At 42.3% G+C, this 16,817-nt stretch overlaps 1 protein-coding gene across 1 annotated transcript in view; it reads right to left on the bottom strand.

The window, feature by feature from the left end:
• Positions 1 to 16,817, bottom strand: part of PIK3AP1 (phosphoinositide-3-kinase adaptor protein 1) — a 133,894-nt gene that overhangs the window by 54,859 nt on the left and 62,218 nt on the right. Inside the window, exons 3-7 of the mRNA XM_043990352.1 lie at positions 9,714 to 9,865; positions 6,686 to 6,830; positions 2,684 to 2,826; positions 2,424 to 2,556; positions 1,083 to 1,279 (exon numbers count right to left, since the gene is read on the bottom strand). Coding sequence (XP_043846287.1) covers positions 1,083 to 1,279; positions 2,424 to 2,556; positions 2,684 to 2,826; positions 6,686 to 6,830; positions 9,714 to 9,865 — 770 coding nt within the window. The remainder of the gene's footprint in view (positions 1 to 1,082; positions 1,280 to 2,423; positions 2,557 to 2,683; positions 2,827 to 6,685; positions 6,831 to 9,713; positions 9,866 to 16,817) is intronic.

The raw sequence follows: 16,817 nt of genomic DNA, 5'->3' as shown, positions 1-16,817 counted from the left end.
ATTATATACAACAGAGATCCTTAGGTGATGATGGTATTAACAATGTTATAAATACAATGCTTTAAAGTTTGCAAAGCACTTTAGGTACATTATTTCACTTGGGCCTCCCAATAACTCAGAGGGAGGTACTATGTAGTAGGAGGTTAGGTGACATAATGCATAGGGAGGTAGACTTGGAGTCTGGAAGATGAGTTCAAATTCAGTCTAAGATACTTCCTGGCTGGTAACCCTTTGCCAAGTCACCTAACCTCTCTGAGCCTCAATTTCCTCACCCATAAAATGGATAATAGTAGTACCTACCTCACTGGATTGTTGTGAGGACCAAATGAGAAAACACATGTAAAGTATTTTGCAAACCTTTGTTCAGTTGTTTTTCAGTGGTGTTTGACTCTTTTGGTCTCGGCAAAGATGTTCAAGTGAGTTTGCCATTTCCTTCTCCAGCTCATTTTATAGATGAGGAATTGAGGGAAACAGGGTGAAGTAACTTGCCCACAGTCACACGGCTAGTTAGTATCTGAGGTCACATTTGAACTTGGGTCTTCTCGACTCTAGTTCCAGCACTCTACTCACTGCGCCACCTAGCTGCCTTTGCCAACCTTACAATGCTATGTAAATATTAGCTAGTATTGAGTTAACAGATACTTTGCAAACCTTAAAGCCCTCTATAAATGTTTTTATTATTACCTCCATTTTATAGATTATCATTTGTAGGTCATCATTATTATTATCATTATTATTGCCTCCATTTATAGGTGATCATGTGCAAATTATTATTATCTCCACTTTACAGATTATCATTTATAGGTCATCATCATCATCATCATTATTTTATATTATCTCCATTTTACAGATAAGGAAACTGGGGATCAAAGAAGATAAATTCTTGTGAAGTGACTTGTCCAGGATGACACAGCTAGTCAATATCAGAAACAGATTTTGAACCCTGGTCTTCCTGATTCCTGGATCATCACACCATCCACTACACCACACTGCCTTCCCATGGTTGTAAGGGAGCAAGCTTAGGAACAAACTCTTTCCTTGGTACTTCTGAATCCCAAGACCACGCCCTGCCCCGACCTTACCACATATTCGTCAATGAACTGTCGCAGGTCTCTGTAGCCATGCTTTTCAGCAATTGTGTTGGGGTAGTGACCGTGCCTGTTGGCCACACTATAGGCTTGCAAAGCTCCAGGGCAGGTCAGCAGCAGGGCTGTGAGGTTCTTCAGTCCATACTTTGCAGCGAAATGAAGCAAGGTGGGCAGCTCCTCATCCCGCTGAGCTGGGGAAACATTGAGGAAAACAGCCTAAGAGATGATCATAATGGTGCTGGGTCTCTTGAACGTTTAAGGTGGGAGGATGATGCCCCCAGAGAGATTCCATCAACGCTCACAAGTCCAAAGATGAGACAGCTCTTTTCAGTGAATGCTGGCTCACTGCTAGGGAATCATGTCCTTGGCTGTTGGGGGAAATAATGTTAACCTGAAAGGGGATGGCATCCTAAAGCAATCTTGGGAACCATGGGTCTGGAGCTGGAAGGGACCTTAGAAGTCATTTGGTCCAACCCCCTCACTCTAAAGAGGAGGAGCTGAGATTTGAACTGAGGTCTTATGATTCCAAGTTCAGTGATCTTTCCACAATACTCCACTGCCTCGTAGAAATAACACAGCCCTAGAGACCATTAGGAATAATATATTGTGTTATGATCTGGAGATTTCAGTGTACTTCAAAAGTGTACCATGTAGTGGTTAAATACCAGAAGTCACCCTCCTTGACAGTTGTATATTATACATACATTGTGATGCTGGGTATTTCCCCTGAACTCCTTAAGCCCTAATTCCCTTATATTGAAACACAGGGATATCCTTCTCCCCAAAGGAACCCCACAGGAATTAATGAGTCAATGTCCATTAAGTATAGTATAGAGGGGAAAAGCCCTTGATTTAGCGGCAAAGGAACTGACTTTGAATCCTGTATCTATCACTTAGTACACGTGTAGTTCTGGGCAAATCATGACACCACCCTGGGCCTTGGCTTTCTCATCTGTAAAACGAGGGGCACATTTTACAAATTGAAGATCCTTCCAGCTCTGATTCCTATGAATGTTTGTATTTTCCTTTTAGGAAAGACTTCATGAAATTTAGCTTCTGAAGCTCAGGATCCCCCTCTGGATCATAGTTTCAACCAAGTTGTACAAACCAAGTTGAACTAGGACTATTTTTTTCTGAATTTAGACTTAAAAAAAGGATTTGATTTTTAATTTATGAAATAAAACAAGCAGTTCCATAACATAACCCTGCTATCACCAGCCCCATTTTACAGATGATCACATTGATTCAGTCTGGCCAATTCTAGAGAATTTATTTAAAATCAGCAGGCCCTAGTTTGCATGACTGTGGTTCCCTGGGGCTCATCTGTATACTCACTGGTCATCATATCTTCTTCTTCTAGCTGGTTGATCCCAAACAAATGCAGTCCACTCGCAGGAATATTCTTCTTCAGAGACTCAGTTAGAAGCTTATCAAGGGTCTCAAGGTTGTAGGGCACAATTTTAAAGGCCTGGACACAAAAGTGAAGACAATCAGCTTGGAGAGCCTCTTGACTTCCCAAACAGGGAACATGCCGCTATCTGCCCCTAATCAGCAACTCTACCCACAAAAGCTTGATTTTCTCTAAATATCCTTACCTGGCACATGAACTCCACGGGATTGGCTGCACTGGCCAACAAGTTTCCAATTTCCTCCATGTCAGTATAATAGTGGACAGTTGTTTCACACACCATTAGGTCACCCGAATAGACTTTCAGAGAAACATCACCTGAAGATAAGTCTGAGCAAAAAACGAAGACACCAATGAGATGGGAGTGATCTAAGTCAGAGCTAGACACTGGAGTTCATGAGTTCAGGGGTCCATGGTATGCTCAGTGTTGAGGTTTGAGAATTGTGCTTGGAGAGGAAGAGGGAATTGGGGAGGTGATGGGAGCAGAGACAGGGAGAAGCTTTGCTCACACAAGAGAAAGCTCATTGGGGCAGCTAGATGGTGCAGTGGATAGAGCACTGGCCCTGGAGTCAGGAGGACCTGAGTTCAAATCCGGACTCAGACACTTAACACTTACTAGCTGTGTGACCCTGGGCAAGTCACTTAACCCCAATTGCCTCACTAAAAAAAAAAAAATTAAAACAAACACACACACAAAAAAGAGAAAGCTTATTGCTACCTTTGTTCCTGGACTTGAAGACTCAGAAACTCACTGAGAGTCAGAACTAAGTCACTAATTAAAGTTCATGAGGAAAAAAAAAGTTGGGTTTCTAGGCTGCTGTCTAGAGAAAGAAAAAAAAAATCCCAAGATAATTAGTTTTACCACAGCCCCTCTCTGCCTTAATGATATAATATCTGACATTTCTATTGCACTATAATGTTGGAACCAAAGAAGGAATTTATTTATAAAGTACCTACTATGTGCCAGGCACTTTGCTAAACATTGATCCTCACAACAACACTGGGAATTAGGTGATATTATTATCCCCATTTTACAGATGAGGAAACTGAGGTAGACGGTAGTAAAGCGACTTGCCAAGGGTCACAGAGCTAAGTATCTGAGGCTGGATTTGAACAACCTGACTCCAGGACACTGGGCCCACTAGCTGCACTTGACAAAGTACTTTACATAATGCTCTTTTCTGATCCTTAAAATCACTCTAATAGGTAGCTATTTTATTATTATCCAAGTTTTATGAATGAGGAAACTGAGGCCCAGAGAAGTTTTATGACTTGTCTACTGTCACAATGCTAGTGTCAGAGGCAAGCTTCAAGTTCAGGTACTGACTCCAAGTTCAGCGGGATACCACACTGCCTGTATTACTCCTAGATGGGTATGTACTACCTAAAATGGGATCTACCTATTCATCCTCCTTGCTATTATCACCAACACCACATGGGCTAATCCAAAGGATGGGATCAGGTTTTTGCCAATTCATACCAGCTTAAGAAAGCTGATTGTTAAATATCTAGAAAATGATACAACTCACGGCTGGATTTATTCTTTCCTTGATTGTCTTAGACTTATGAAAGTGATAGAGGAAATGTGAATAATACAGGTTAAACTTAGAACTGCATCACTTGTAAGACCTTTCACCCCTTGGAGAGGCAGTTGTTAAATATTTATCAACACAACACTAGGTGGAATTCTTTTTGCTTGTTTGTTTTGTTTTTTGGTTTTTTGGTGAGGCAATTGGGGTTAAGTGACTTGCCTAGGGTCACACAGACAAGATGGAATTCTAACATGACTATCTGAAGTTACAGAGAGATTTCTTTTTCTTTGTTTGTTTGTTTTTGGTGAGGCAATTGGGGTTAAGTGACTTGCCCAGGGTCACACAGCTTAGTACTTGTTAAATGTCTGAGGCCGGATTTGAACTCAGGTCCTCCTGACTCCAGGGCCGGTGCTCTATCCACTGCGCCATCTAGCTGCCCCTACAGAGAGATTTCTTAAAAAAAACCTATGAAGCTTCTTCTTCCTCTGACAAGGAGAAGATAATATCTATCTATATCTATCTATCTATCTATCTATCTATCTATCTATCTATCTATCTATCTATCTACCTCTGTTCATTCGTTCATTCATTTATTTATTTATGCATTTGTTCATTCATTTGTTTGTTCATTTGTCCATTTATTTACTTATTTATTTTTGTAGGGGCAATGAGGGTTAAGTGACTTGCTCAGGGTCACACAGCTAGTAAGTGTCAAGTGTCTGAGGTCAAATTTGAACTCACATCCTCCTGAATGCAGGGCCAGTGCTTTATCCACTGTGCCACCTAGCTGCCCCCTGACAAAATAATTTCTAAAGCTATTTATCTGGCTACCTGAACTTCCTTTCCCTTTAAGATAAGAAGATGCAATAGAAGGAACCCAGGATCAGGAGTCTCATTTGGTACCTACTCTTTCTTTTGGGTCTTTCTCTAAGCCAGATCATGTAACTTTGCTAGCTCTCAGTTTCCTCCACGTAAAATGGGGCTAACAATACTTGATCTGAGAGGAAGTAGAAAAAGTATTGGGAAACCCAGGTTTGAATCTCAGCTGATGCTTACCTGCAATATTACCATGGGGAAGTCATGTAACTTCATTGGGTCTCTATTTGCTCATCCGTATAGGGTTTTATATAGAATATATGTTGTAAACCTTAAAGGGATTTATAAACATGTCATCTTTATTATTACCTCATCAGGTTGTTGTGAGGCCTTATCAACTCTTTGGTTCATTTATTCACTTGTTTCTTGATTCATCCATTAATTCAATAAGCATTTATCAAGTGCATCCTCTATGCTAGGTGCCAGGGACATAGTGAAAAAACAAAACAGTCCTGACTTTAAGGAGATTACCTTCTATTGAGGGGTAGGGGGAAGGAATGGGAGTAATGTATACATACATGATGTCCTAGCAGTCTTAGCGAATGCACTTGGGACCAAAGTGATATTCCTGGGGCAACTAGGTGGTACAGTAGATAAAGTACTGGCCTTGGATTCAGGAGGACCTGAGTTCAAATCCAGTCTCAGACACTTGACACTAGCTCTGTGACCCTGGGCAAGTCACTTAACCCTCATTGCCCCTCAAAAAAAAAACCAAACAAACAAACAAAAAAACACCTGAAAAAAAATTTTAAAACAGGTCTGGCTATTCCCCTGCTCCAGAAGGTTCCAGGGCTCCCTATTTCTCTTAGAATAAAATAAAAACCCCTCAGTTTGACATTTAAAATACTTCACAGTCTAGTCTGCACTTAATGTAGTTACACTAAGACTTTTGGAGCACCCTATATAAAATAAATTCGGGGCAGCTAGGTGGTATAGTGGATAAAGCATCAGTCTTGGATTCAGGAGGACCCGAGTTCAAATCCAGCCTCAGACACTTGACACTAGCTGTGTGATCCTGGGCAAGTCACTTAATCCTCATTGCCCTGGAAAAAATATATATATATAAAATAAATTCTAACTAGCTACCAAGAAAAAGGGGAACTGGTAGTGTGAGAAATCCCAGGAGAGACTTGAACTGAGCTTGAATGAATGCCAGGGATTCTAAGAGACAGAGGAGAAGAGGGAGTCAGTGCCTTCCAAACATGAGGGAGAGCCTGTGTAAAGACAGAGACTGGAGACGGACTGTCTTGAACCATAAACTGCTAAACAATTTTTTTTTTAATGAACATTTTTTTGTTGGGGGCAATGAGGGTTAAGTGACTTGCCCAGGGTCACACAGCTAATAAGTGTCAAGTGTCTGAGGCCGGATTTGAACTCAGGTTATCCTGAATCCAGGGCCAGTGCTTTATCCACTGAGCCACCTAGCTGCCCCCTACTGAACAATTTATATGGTGTGTTTAGCTCTCATTATAAATAATGACAATAATAATAATCAACTATCTAAAACATTGATGACAGGGTTCTTTTTTTTTTTTTTTTAGTGAGGCAATTGGGGTTAAGTGACTTGCCCAGGGTCACACAGCCAGTAAGTGTCAAGTGTCTGAGGCCAGACTTGAACTCAGGTCCTCCTGACTCCAGGGCCGGCACTCTATCCACTGCGCCACCTAGCTGCCCCTGATGACAGGGTTCTTAAGCCACTGAGGTAAGGGGGAAGAAAGTGAATGGACTCCTGCTTCCTGAATATTAGTTTAAGTTGGTAGCATGAAAGAAGATCCACTTACTGGGGGCCTTTATAGAAACCGTGTATTCATTTTCCAGCTTGGCAACTACGCGGACTGAAGGGGAGTTCTCAGGAGAGAATTCAGCTTCTGTCTTCACTTGGCTATCCAGCTTGCATTTCACAATAACATAAACTGTTGTGTTCACCTAAGGGGAAGACAAGTGAATGGACCATGTTTCCTTACTCACTTTTTTCAATTGGAGAGTCGTTCAGGGGATGCTTGGTAACTCAGTGCTGGTGCCTCCACCTGGAGTTGGCCCTATACCAGACAGCCCTCCTACTTTCTAGCCCGATCATTGTTACTGGCTGTGGGGAAGTTGATTCTCATTTGGGAATTCATTTTCCTCTTCTGTAACACCAAGAGACAACAGCCCCTTCTACAAGACCCATACTGTAAGAGTCCTCAGGGAAAACACCTTGATTTCTTGTTGTTTTCATCAAAATACCAAAATCTCATTAATTTCTTACTACTAGGTAAGGAGCCCTCTCAGACTGTGAACATGTTGCTGCCTGAGAGGAAAACAACTCCTGCTCAATATTTCTCTGGAACTCAACATGATGTGTCAAAGACTCATTTATTCTCATTCTCACAACAATGGGCTCCCCAGTGTGCAGCTGGTGGGTGCAAAGAATGGGGGCTCACAGACCCCGTTTTAACCCCTAGCCCCTAACCCCAATGGACCCTCCCCTTTTTCATCACTGGCCAATTACTCAAGGGTTACAATCTATGCACAAAAACTAGCTAATCAGAATGCATTACTCTTCTTTTTTTTTTAATTTTTTTTTTTGTGAGGCAATTGGGGTTAAGTGACTTGCCCAGGGTCACACAGCTAGTAAGTATTAAGTGTCTGAGGCCAGATTTGAACTCAGGTACTCCTGACTCCAGGGCCGGTGCTCTATCTACTGCGCCATCTAGCTGCCCCAGAATGCATTACTCTTAATCCTAATTCCCATAATGATTCTTTGGGTTCTTAGCCAATGGGGGAGGTGACACACAGCCCAGAAGAGGACCTCATGGAGACCAGTTCAGGGCTACTTGAACCTTGTGGTCTTGTTTGCTGGAGGGGAAGGAGGGGGACTGAGACCTTTGTCCTCAAACAGGTCTGGAGGAATGTAATCTGAATGGTGACTGTTATGTTCTTATTGAGAAGAGACCATTCCCTTTCCTCACACTGCCCAAATAAGACAAATTTTACAGATCTAGTTACAGTGAATGCTTAGCTTGTTGTATATCTTTTCCCATAAGGTTTCTCCTTTGTCCCAGGGTCATGAGGAGGATATGGCAAAGATGGATTTTTACTGCTGATAAAGTGTTCTGTTCCTGGTAGAAGTGGCAGCTGGATAGGGTTTAGGACTGCAACCTTGCCCCTAGCATAGTCATATTTTATTATTTAATCAATAACAACCATCTATTACAAATTATACGCTAGGCACTGGGAGCATAAAGGCAGACAAAAACATGGTCCCTGCTCTCAAGAAACTTACATTCTAAGGGAGGAAACAACATACAAACAACTATTTCCATTCTATCTATCTTATCTATCCATCTGTCCATCCATCCACCTGTGTATCATCCATCCATCTATCTGTCTGTCTACCTGTCTGCCTATCTGTCATCTGTCTTTCTATCTAGCTATCTTTCTATCTGTCTGTCTGTCTGTCTGTCTATCCGCCTGTCCATCCACCTGTCTACAGAGTAGATATAACATAATCACAGAAGAAAGGCCCTAGCAGTGGAGGTAGAAGGGAGACCAAGAAATACCTCTGGCAGAGAATGTGGGATTTGTGTTGGGTCTTGAAGGAAGCCAGGAGGTAGAAAGGAGTGGGCAGAGCATTCTACCACTACCTTTGCCAAAGGTGCATGGAATGATGATTCTAGGAAAGGTTAGCTAAGGAGGAAAACTTGGTTTTCCCCTCCTATGCTCAGTCACTACCCTGCCTTCACCCAGCCACTCAAGGTCACAGAGCCCCAGCACAAGCATCCAGGGAGTCTTGCTTCTTGGTCTCAAGGACCATATAAAGAACTGGGTCACAGAAGCTCAGAGAACAGAACAAGGAAATAGCTGGTAGGAAGATCCCAGGGGCTGCAGGCAGCTCCTGATCATGTGGTAGGAAACTATGCGGAAACTGCTACAAAGCTAATTTCCCCCTTGACCAAAGGCATCCAGTGCTCATTTTCTCCCCAACCAGCAAGTTCAGGAAAGGGTTTTGATTTGATCCTATTGGCCAAAGGTATTTCCCTCCAGAGTGCCCCTCTGTATGTCTTTAGCCTGTCTGCTTCTGTCTTCCTCTATAAATAAAATGGCAAGCATTTGAGCCACTTGGCTTTTGTGATAGGGATCCCAGGTGGGTGGAGGAGCATTGGCAAACTATTGATCACAGGACCAAAGATTCAGAACAGGCAGGGACCTTAGAGGGTCGTTCAGTCTGACCCATTCACTTTCTAGATGAGGAAACAGATGGGAAAAATGAAGTGATCTGGTCACGTGGGTCAAGTGAAAGGGCAAGGATTTGAGCCCAACTCCCCAACTCCAAACTGGGGCTTATTCCATCATAAGTACTCCTGCCCTACTCCTTACTCTCTTTTCTGTAGTCAGCCATACATGATCAAGTTCTCTCACTTCTGTAACATTAGGCTTGATTTACATAACAAAGCATCATTAATTGTTTCTCTGACTTGCTAAGGTTTTTGGATGCATGACTCAGGATGACCATCCCCTAAGCATCAAGCCCAAAGCTCATCCTGCTGTGTGCTCCTCTGACTCAGCTAACCTTCCTTGCCCTTTTCTCTCCCTGACTTTCAGGAGCCAAATACATCTAAGACCCCATTAGAGTCCACACATTGGGGATCTCCAGAAGGAGGTGGTCACTGGTGCTGTGAGTTGTTCTTTTTCAGGGAACCCAACTGAGGGGATATAATTCAAATGAGTTGGGAACTAAAAATTCCACCTCATTTGGGCCATTGCCAGAATTGGGTTCAAAAAAGCCACAATTCTGAGACTTTTAGCAGAGTGTGAGAAGGCGCCTACCCCGCAACGAATTCGGTCCGGCTGCACCACCATCAGGTTCCCCGGTGTGGTCTCCAGGAGCCGGTTCGTCTGAGTAGAGGAAATATGCCTGGAGTAAATAACAGTCTTCTCGTCTTCAGCCTCAGTGTCTGTGATGGAGTCACAGCCAGAATCTGTTGGCAAAAGGACAGTAGCTCATGAGAGAAGCAAGAGGAAGCAGAAATATGGGGATGTGAGCTCCCCATTTGCTCATTTCCCCACCTTCCCCCTTTCTTCCCCATGAAAGCCCCAGCATATTACTAAATAGGAAACAACTCAAAATATTAAACAAATAAAAGATAAGATAAGCAAATCTGGAAATCCAGAAAAAGGACTCAGGGTCAGGGGTGGGGATGGTGGGGTAGAGTGGGACATGCTAAAAAAAAAAAGCTATGCAATCTTACAGAAAAGGCAATTAGTGTGCAGAAAGGCCAGATGGCTCTGGAGGACAAGATACAGACTGAGACTACGAAGCGGCCACCAATATATGAATATATGTGTGTGTGTTTGTAGGTATGTATATAAAATCTCCACCAGGATCCCTATCACAAAAGCAAAGTGGCCAAATGCTTGCCACTTTATTTATAAAGGAAGACTGAAGCAGAGAGGTTACAGACATACAGAGGGGCACTCTGGAGGGGAATGCCTTTGGCTGATAGGGTCAAATCAAATTCTTAATTGCTCCCTCTCTACCCCTTGGCTAAGAACTGGTTCTTACAGTGATCAAACAAGTAATCAACAAGCATTTATTAAGCACCTGCTATGTGGAAGGCACTATACTCAGTACAGGAAAGATAGGAAATCTGCATTGAAGTGCCTGGTGTATGGCAGGCACTGTGCTAAGCACTTTTACAAATATTATCTCATTTGTTACTCACAACAACCCTGTGATTTTACAGTTGAGGAAACCAGAGACTTATGGACTTGCTCCAGGTTACACTGCTAGTAAATGTCTGAGGCCAGTTGGAACTTAGGTCATCCTGACTCCAGCCCTCTCTCTACTATACCATTATTTAAAACAAAAAATATATATATATATATAATATATATGTGTGTGTGTATATGTAGGTATTTATGTATATATACTCTGTGTGTGTATATATATGTATGTGTATATGTGTATGTATACATACACACATACACACATACATACATACATACATATACATACTTGGCTGGAGATTCAAAGACAAACAATGAATCAATTCTCATTTCTTAGGAGCTTACATGAACCAGACAACAAAGAATTTTACAAGGATGTATGCTGGAGAGATGCTTCAGCCAGAGAAATAAATATATGGTGCTGTTTTCCGAAGTTATCACTACAGGCTTCCAGATTAAACCCACCTGGGGAAGGCAAATGAGGGTTGCTAAAGCTGGAACCATAAAGAGTCTCAGGATGAGTGCTAGTCTCTTGGCTCTTGGTAGCAAGCCACCATTCTTTTTTTTTTTTTTTTAGTGAGGCAATTGGGGTTAAGTGACTTGCCCAGGGTCACACAGCTAGTAAGTGTTAAGTGTCTGAGGCTGGATTTGAACTCAGGTCCTCCTCACTCCAGGGCTGGTGCTCTATCTACTGCACCACCTAGCTGCCCCCCACCATTCTTTATATCTTGCTCTATTCCCTCAGTTCCCATGTTTCTCTTGGTTGCTTGCTAGTGAGTGCCCTGACTGTGTGGTTTTATAGCCCACCCTGCCCTTGTGATTCCTGCAGAGATCTCCCAGGGATTGTGGAGACTGTTGGCCTTCAAACTTGTTCTCTCTTCTGGGGCTTAGATCCTCTGGCTCTTCACCTTGGTCTTGTTTCCTCAACTCCGGAGCCTCTCTTGCTTACTGTTTGCCTGACTATATGTACACCATCCTCCCCCGGCAACTCCTGCAGATCTTCCAGTGGCTATTTATGGAGATGTTAGTTCTCCAGATCTGTTCTCACCCCTGATACTCAGATACTCTTCCCGCCCCCCCCCCCCAATTGCTTGCCTGGTTTCTGATTCCATTGTTATCACTGTGCCCTATGTTTCATGGATACTTACATCTAGTCCCCCTGATTGCCTTCTGTTCCTGATATATCACAAGATGCCGTATAATTAAGTGCCAGCTTGTCTAACATAGTTTGCAAATGCTATAGGATACAGATGGGGTGACTGTGTATTACCCCCAAATAAGAGATGGGATAGATAACCATGGGGTACAGAGGAGTTTGGAGTTGATCTGACATATAAGAGGCAGTTGATCTAACATCATGTTGATACAGCATTATGAGGCAAAGTGAGTTAGGAAAGGATTCATGAATGTGATGGGATTTAACTCAAAAGTCAAAAAGCATTAAGTTGACCCAGGCTTTAAACAATGTATAGAGATATGATGTGGCAAGTTAAGTCAGCAGGCACCTGCTATATGCCAGGCACTATGACAAGTTCCAGGGATACAAAGAAAGGCAAAAAAAACCCTAACAAATAAGCAAAAAATCAGTCCCTGCCCTTAAGGAGCTCACAGTCTAATGGGAGAGACAATATGTAACACATATATCATATATGTAACATAGTCACATATACCACAATGTAATGTTTGCATATGTAATATAGATAGATAGAATATAGACATACATGAACAAATTATATACCGGATAAATTGGGTATAACTTTAGAAAGAAGGCATTTACATTAAGGGGTATTAGGAAAGGCTATTTGCAGAAAGTGGACAGGTAGGAACATGCCTCATAGTCTCAAAGTCCTTAAAGTAATTTAACTTGCCAAAATTATATATAAAACTTTTTTTTTTGCAGGGCAATGAGGGTTAAGTGACTTGCCCAGGGTCACACAGCTAGTAAGTGTCAAGTGTCTGAGGCTGGATTTGAACTCAGGTCCTCCTGACTCCAGGGCCAGTGCTCTATCCACTGTGCCACCTAGCTGTCCCTAGAACATTAATTTTTAACAACTTCCATCTTTACAATAGAAAGTTCTTTGCTGTTCAATTTTCTGTTTCCTTTAGGTACTGGTCCCCTGTACCTAACACAGTGCCTGAGACATAGTAAGCATTTGATAAATTCTTGTTTATTGATTGAAGTGTATATTTTTGTAAATCTCACATACTTTCAGAACTCTAGGAATTCTAGCTCCTAGAGCACATTAAATCAAGAAAGGGGGCACACAGACATGTAGACCCTCATAAGAGACAAGAATCTGGACTACTGGTCCGGTTGTGTCAGAAAAAGATTGTCCTTGATTTTCAACAGTGTGGGATGGAGGAGAGGCATAGTTCAGTTCACCTAGGGAAGGATATGACTTGCCCCTTCTCCAACCTCCACCAGCCAGGCAGTATTCCTAATCCTGATCCCTCTCCTGGCACCCACCAGAACCCCAGCCCCATGGAGACAACAGAAGATGGAAAGGCACAGGCACAGAAGGCTCTGGACCACTGCAGAGAGGAAGCAGGCCGCCTCCTCCTGGATGACAATGGGGGTGGGTGGGTGTAAGCACCCCACCCTAGGTATGGCTCTGTGTACTTCCTAAGGTCACTCTGTATTATAGAAAGACAGATTTCCTGTTGAGGTACAGGTTGGACTAGCTGCCACACAAGAGCTTTTCCAATTCTGCGATTCTACAAACAAAAATAAAGGCAGAGCAGCAAAAGAACATGGTGAGTATGTTTAATGGGCAGTGGGAAGACTGGCTTGACCAGAACAGAAGGCATTGGCAGGAGGAAGGGATTAGGATTGAAAAGGTAAGGTGAGAGCCAAGGGGTGAGAACTCTTTGTAGAGTCTTCTACAGGGAAGTGACATGAAAACAAGGCTAGCAGTGTACAGGATGGATTAGCACAAGAGAGGTAAGAGGCATTGAAATCTCCACCTGGAGAAGAGCTGTCTGCTAATTGGAAGTAAATGCTGGCCCATTACTTTTTTGGTCAATGTCAAAAAATTCAATTGGACTAAACATTAAATGACATCAGTGAATATAGAGTAAGCATAGGCAGTGTATCTATAGATTTAGATCAGGGCATGGTGTTGTCACGTGACTGTCGTCACAGTGTGATATGATTAAACTGTCATCAAGTCCAGTACATCTGAAAGATCTGTGATTGTTGTTGTTTGGTCATTTCAGCTGTGTCTGACTTTCTGTGACCCCTTTTGGAGTTTTCTTGGCAGAGATACTGTAGTGGATGGCCATTTCCTTCTCCAGCTCATTTTACAGGTGAGGAAACTGAGGCAAACAGGGTTAAGTGACTTGCCCAATGTCACACAGCTACTAAGTGTCTAAGGCCGAATTTGAACTCAGATCTCCCTGATTGTAGACTGACACTGACCCTAAAATATACTATATAGAGCAGGGCTTTTTCACCTAGGGTCTATGAGCTTGTTTGTTTTTTTAAAAAAACTATTTTGATAACTATATTACAATATAATTGGTTTCCTTGGTAGTCCTATGTGTCTTATTTTATTTTAAACATTCGGAAAAGGTATCTATGAGCTTCAAAGAGGTGCAAGGCACAGAAAAGATTAAGAACTCTTGGTATAGATTATGCATAGGAAAGTATCAGGATATGGGGGGATGGGGGCGAGGGAGGAGCCTGGACCTATGATTTCATCACCATTGGGAACTTCCAGCATGGTAACATCCTGTGTTGATACAGATCAGCCACTCCTAAATTATGGTCTTAGAGGTTGACGTGTACCACCAAGAGACTAGGGTGGAGGAGGGGAAAGAGCATCAAATAATGCATAGAAGACATCAGAGGGGTAAAAATCCACGGGTGAGGGTATAAGCTTTGGTTGTTTTTTCTTTCTTTCTTTTTAAAAAAAGTACTTTGATAAGTACTTTGCATTTGGGAAAGTAAATCACTTCCAAAAATACATTCTCAAGCACATGAAGGCAATCTGATGATTAGTTTATTTTGTGAGCACTGGAATCCTGGGTGACTATGGGATGGGACAGGCACAGAGGGCCAGGACTGGAAGTTGGGTTAGGCCAACTGGGAATGGAGATAGCCAATGCAGATATGGGTTCTGGCTGGAAAGACTCAGCAGAATCCAGACACCAAGGATTCCACGGAAGGAGAAGGAAGTAAACAGTTCAAGTGAGTAGACCAAAAAACAAAACAAAACAAAAAACAAACCCTTTTAGCTTTTGCAGGAAGAACAGAGGCAAGTAACAGATCCTTCAGGATCCAATTCACACAAAGCTGAATCTCTGCCTTGTCTGGACTAGATCAGCAGTCTGACGTCGGCCTCCTTGCTGATCCTCACAGACAATACTCCATCTCCAGGCTTGGTGAATTTTCACTGGCTACCACCCATGACTGGAATTCTCTCCTTCCTCACTTCCATTTCCTGACTTCCTTCAGATCATAGTTCAAATCCCACCTTCTGGAAGAAGCCTTTCCTGATGTCCCTTAATGCTTGTGCCATCCCTCTAAGATCATTTCAATTTATTGTATATGTATATGTGTATGCATATGTATGTGTACATCTGTGTATGTGTGTGCATATGTATATGCGTATGCATATGCATGTATATGTATATACACACCACACATATACATACACACGTCTATCATCCATCTATCTATCTTTCTACCTGTCAGTTTATAGACACGCACATATAGGAAACTAGGTGTCACAATAGATAGAGCACTGGGCCTGGGGTCAGGAAGCCATAAATTCAGATCTAGCCTCGGACACTTACTCTTACTCTTTCTTTGACCCCGGACAAGTCACTTAACCTCTGTCTACCTCAGTTTCCTCAACTATAAAATGGAGATAATAATAGCATCTACCCTCCCAGGATTGTTGTGAGCATCAAAATGAAATACCTTTAAAGCACTGTGCCTGGAGCATAGCAGGTGCTTAATAAATGCTTGTTAACTTAAAATGCTCATTCTCTTCCCCTTCCCTTGTTTATACATAGTTATTTGCATGTACTTTGGGGGGGGGGCTGGCTTTTTTTTCTCCCCCCCAGAACATAGCACAATGGCTGGTACATAGTAGGTCCTCAATAAATGTATGTTTACGTGACATCCAGAAACAGAAGTCAGGTTTTGTTTTGTTTTGTTTTGTTTTTCCAATTCAGCAGACATGTATTTATCACCTCCTTTGTACAGAGAACAGGAGCAAGCACTGGAGGAGATACATAGATCAACTCTCCTTAGTCCCTTTTCCTCAGGGCCTCCAATGAATAAAAGGAATAGAATGCATACGGAAATAGTGGTAAAACAAATCAGAAAGAATGGAGTCCATAAGAGGCAACAGTTCTGTGTGTGCTCCAAGGAAGGAAAGATCATTTCTGCAAGGTTTCAAGCCTTGTAAAGTTGTTGACTGTGGCAAATTGACTTGGCTAACTAACATTATTTACCTACTCTGAGTGAAAGATGAGAGGTAGAATATGAATTCCACTCATTTGGCTAGTTTCCAAAGAAGATAGTGACCTGGCAGGAAAAAACCCAGTGGTCTACTCAATTTCAAGCCCATTTGGACCAGACTCAAAATTGGTCCTAACACACAGAAGCTGCCCTATTTATTTAACCCATTTAATGGGTCCAGAGATGCTTCCATTTTCCAAATAAAAAATTCCCCAAGGCAATCCGGAGCACAGGGCTTTTCTGAATGTTTTCCCAAATAAGCATTGCCTTTCTGGGATTTGGGTACTTAAAAGCCACAGGCTGGAGTTAAGATGGATTTTTTTAAAAAACAAAATAAGATGAAGGTCAGTGCATTCAAACAGCGGTAAACCATAATTGCTACCAGGCCCCTTAAAAGCTCGTTGTAAAAGCTCCAATGTGGCTAAATGTAATCCACCTCGCAAGGAGGTCAAGCAATCTTGAGGTCATGAATGCTTTGATTTTACACATTAGTGCCCCAGCTCTTCCCCTTCCTTGATAAAGTTCCATTGTCAAGGAAAAGCAGTTGAGCAGGGTGGGATTGGGATCATGGGGGCCAACTGTTAAATAGCAAAACAGCTCCTGCACCACTCAGAAACAGAGCAAGTATCAGAGGAGATGATTATGGCAAGTGGAGCAAATAGTATTAACCATGAAATTAAGGAAAATACTTCAAGGACGGCAAGAAACAAAAGTACTGACCCCAGTATGAAGGG

This window comes from Dromiciops gliroides, chromosome 2 (genome assembly GCF_019393635.1).
Source record: "Dromiciops gliroides isolate mDroGli1 chromosome 2, mDroGli1.pri, whole genome shotgun sequence".
In the NCBI taxonomy this organism is placed as follows: Eukaryota; Metazoa; Chordata; class Mammalia; order Microbiotheria; family Microbiotheriidae; genus Dromiciops; species Dromiciops gliroides.
Note: the sequence above shows the minus strand (reverse complement) of the source record. Positions and strands in the feature narration are given on the sequence as shown.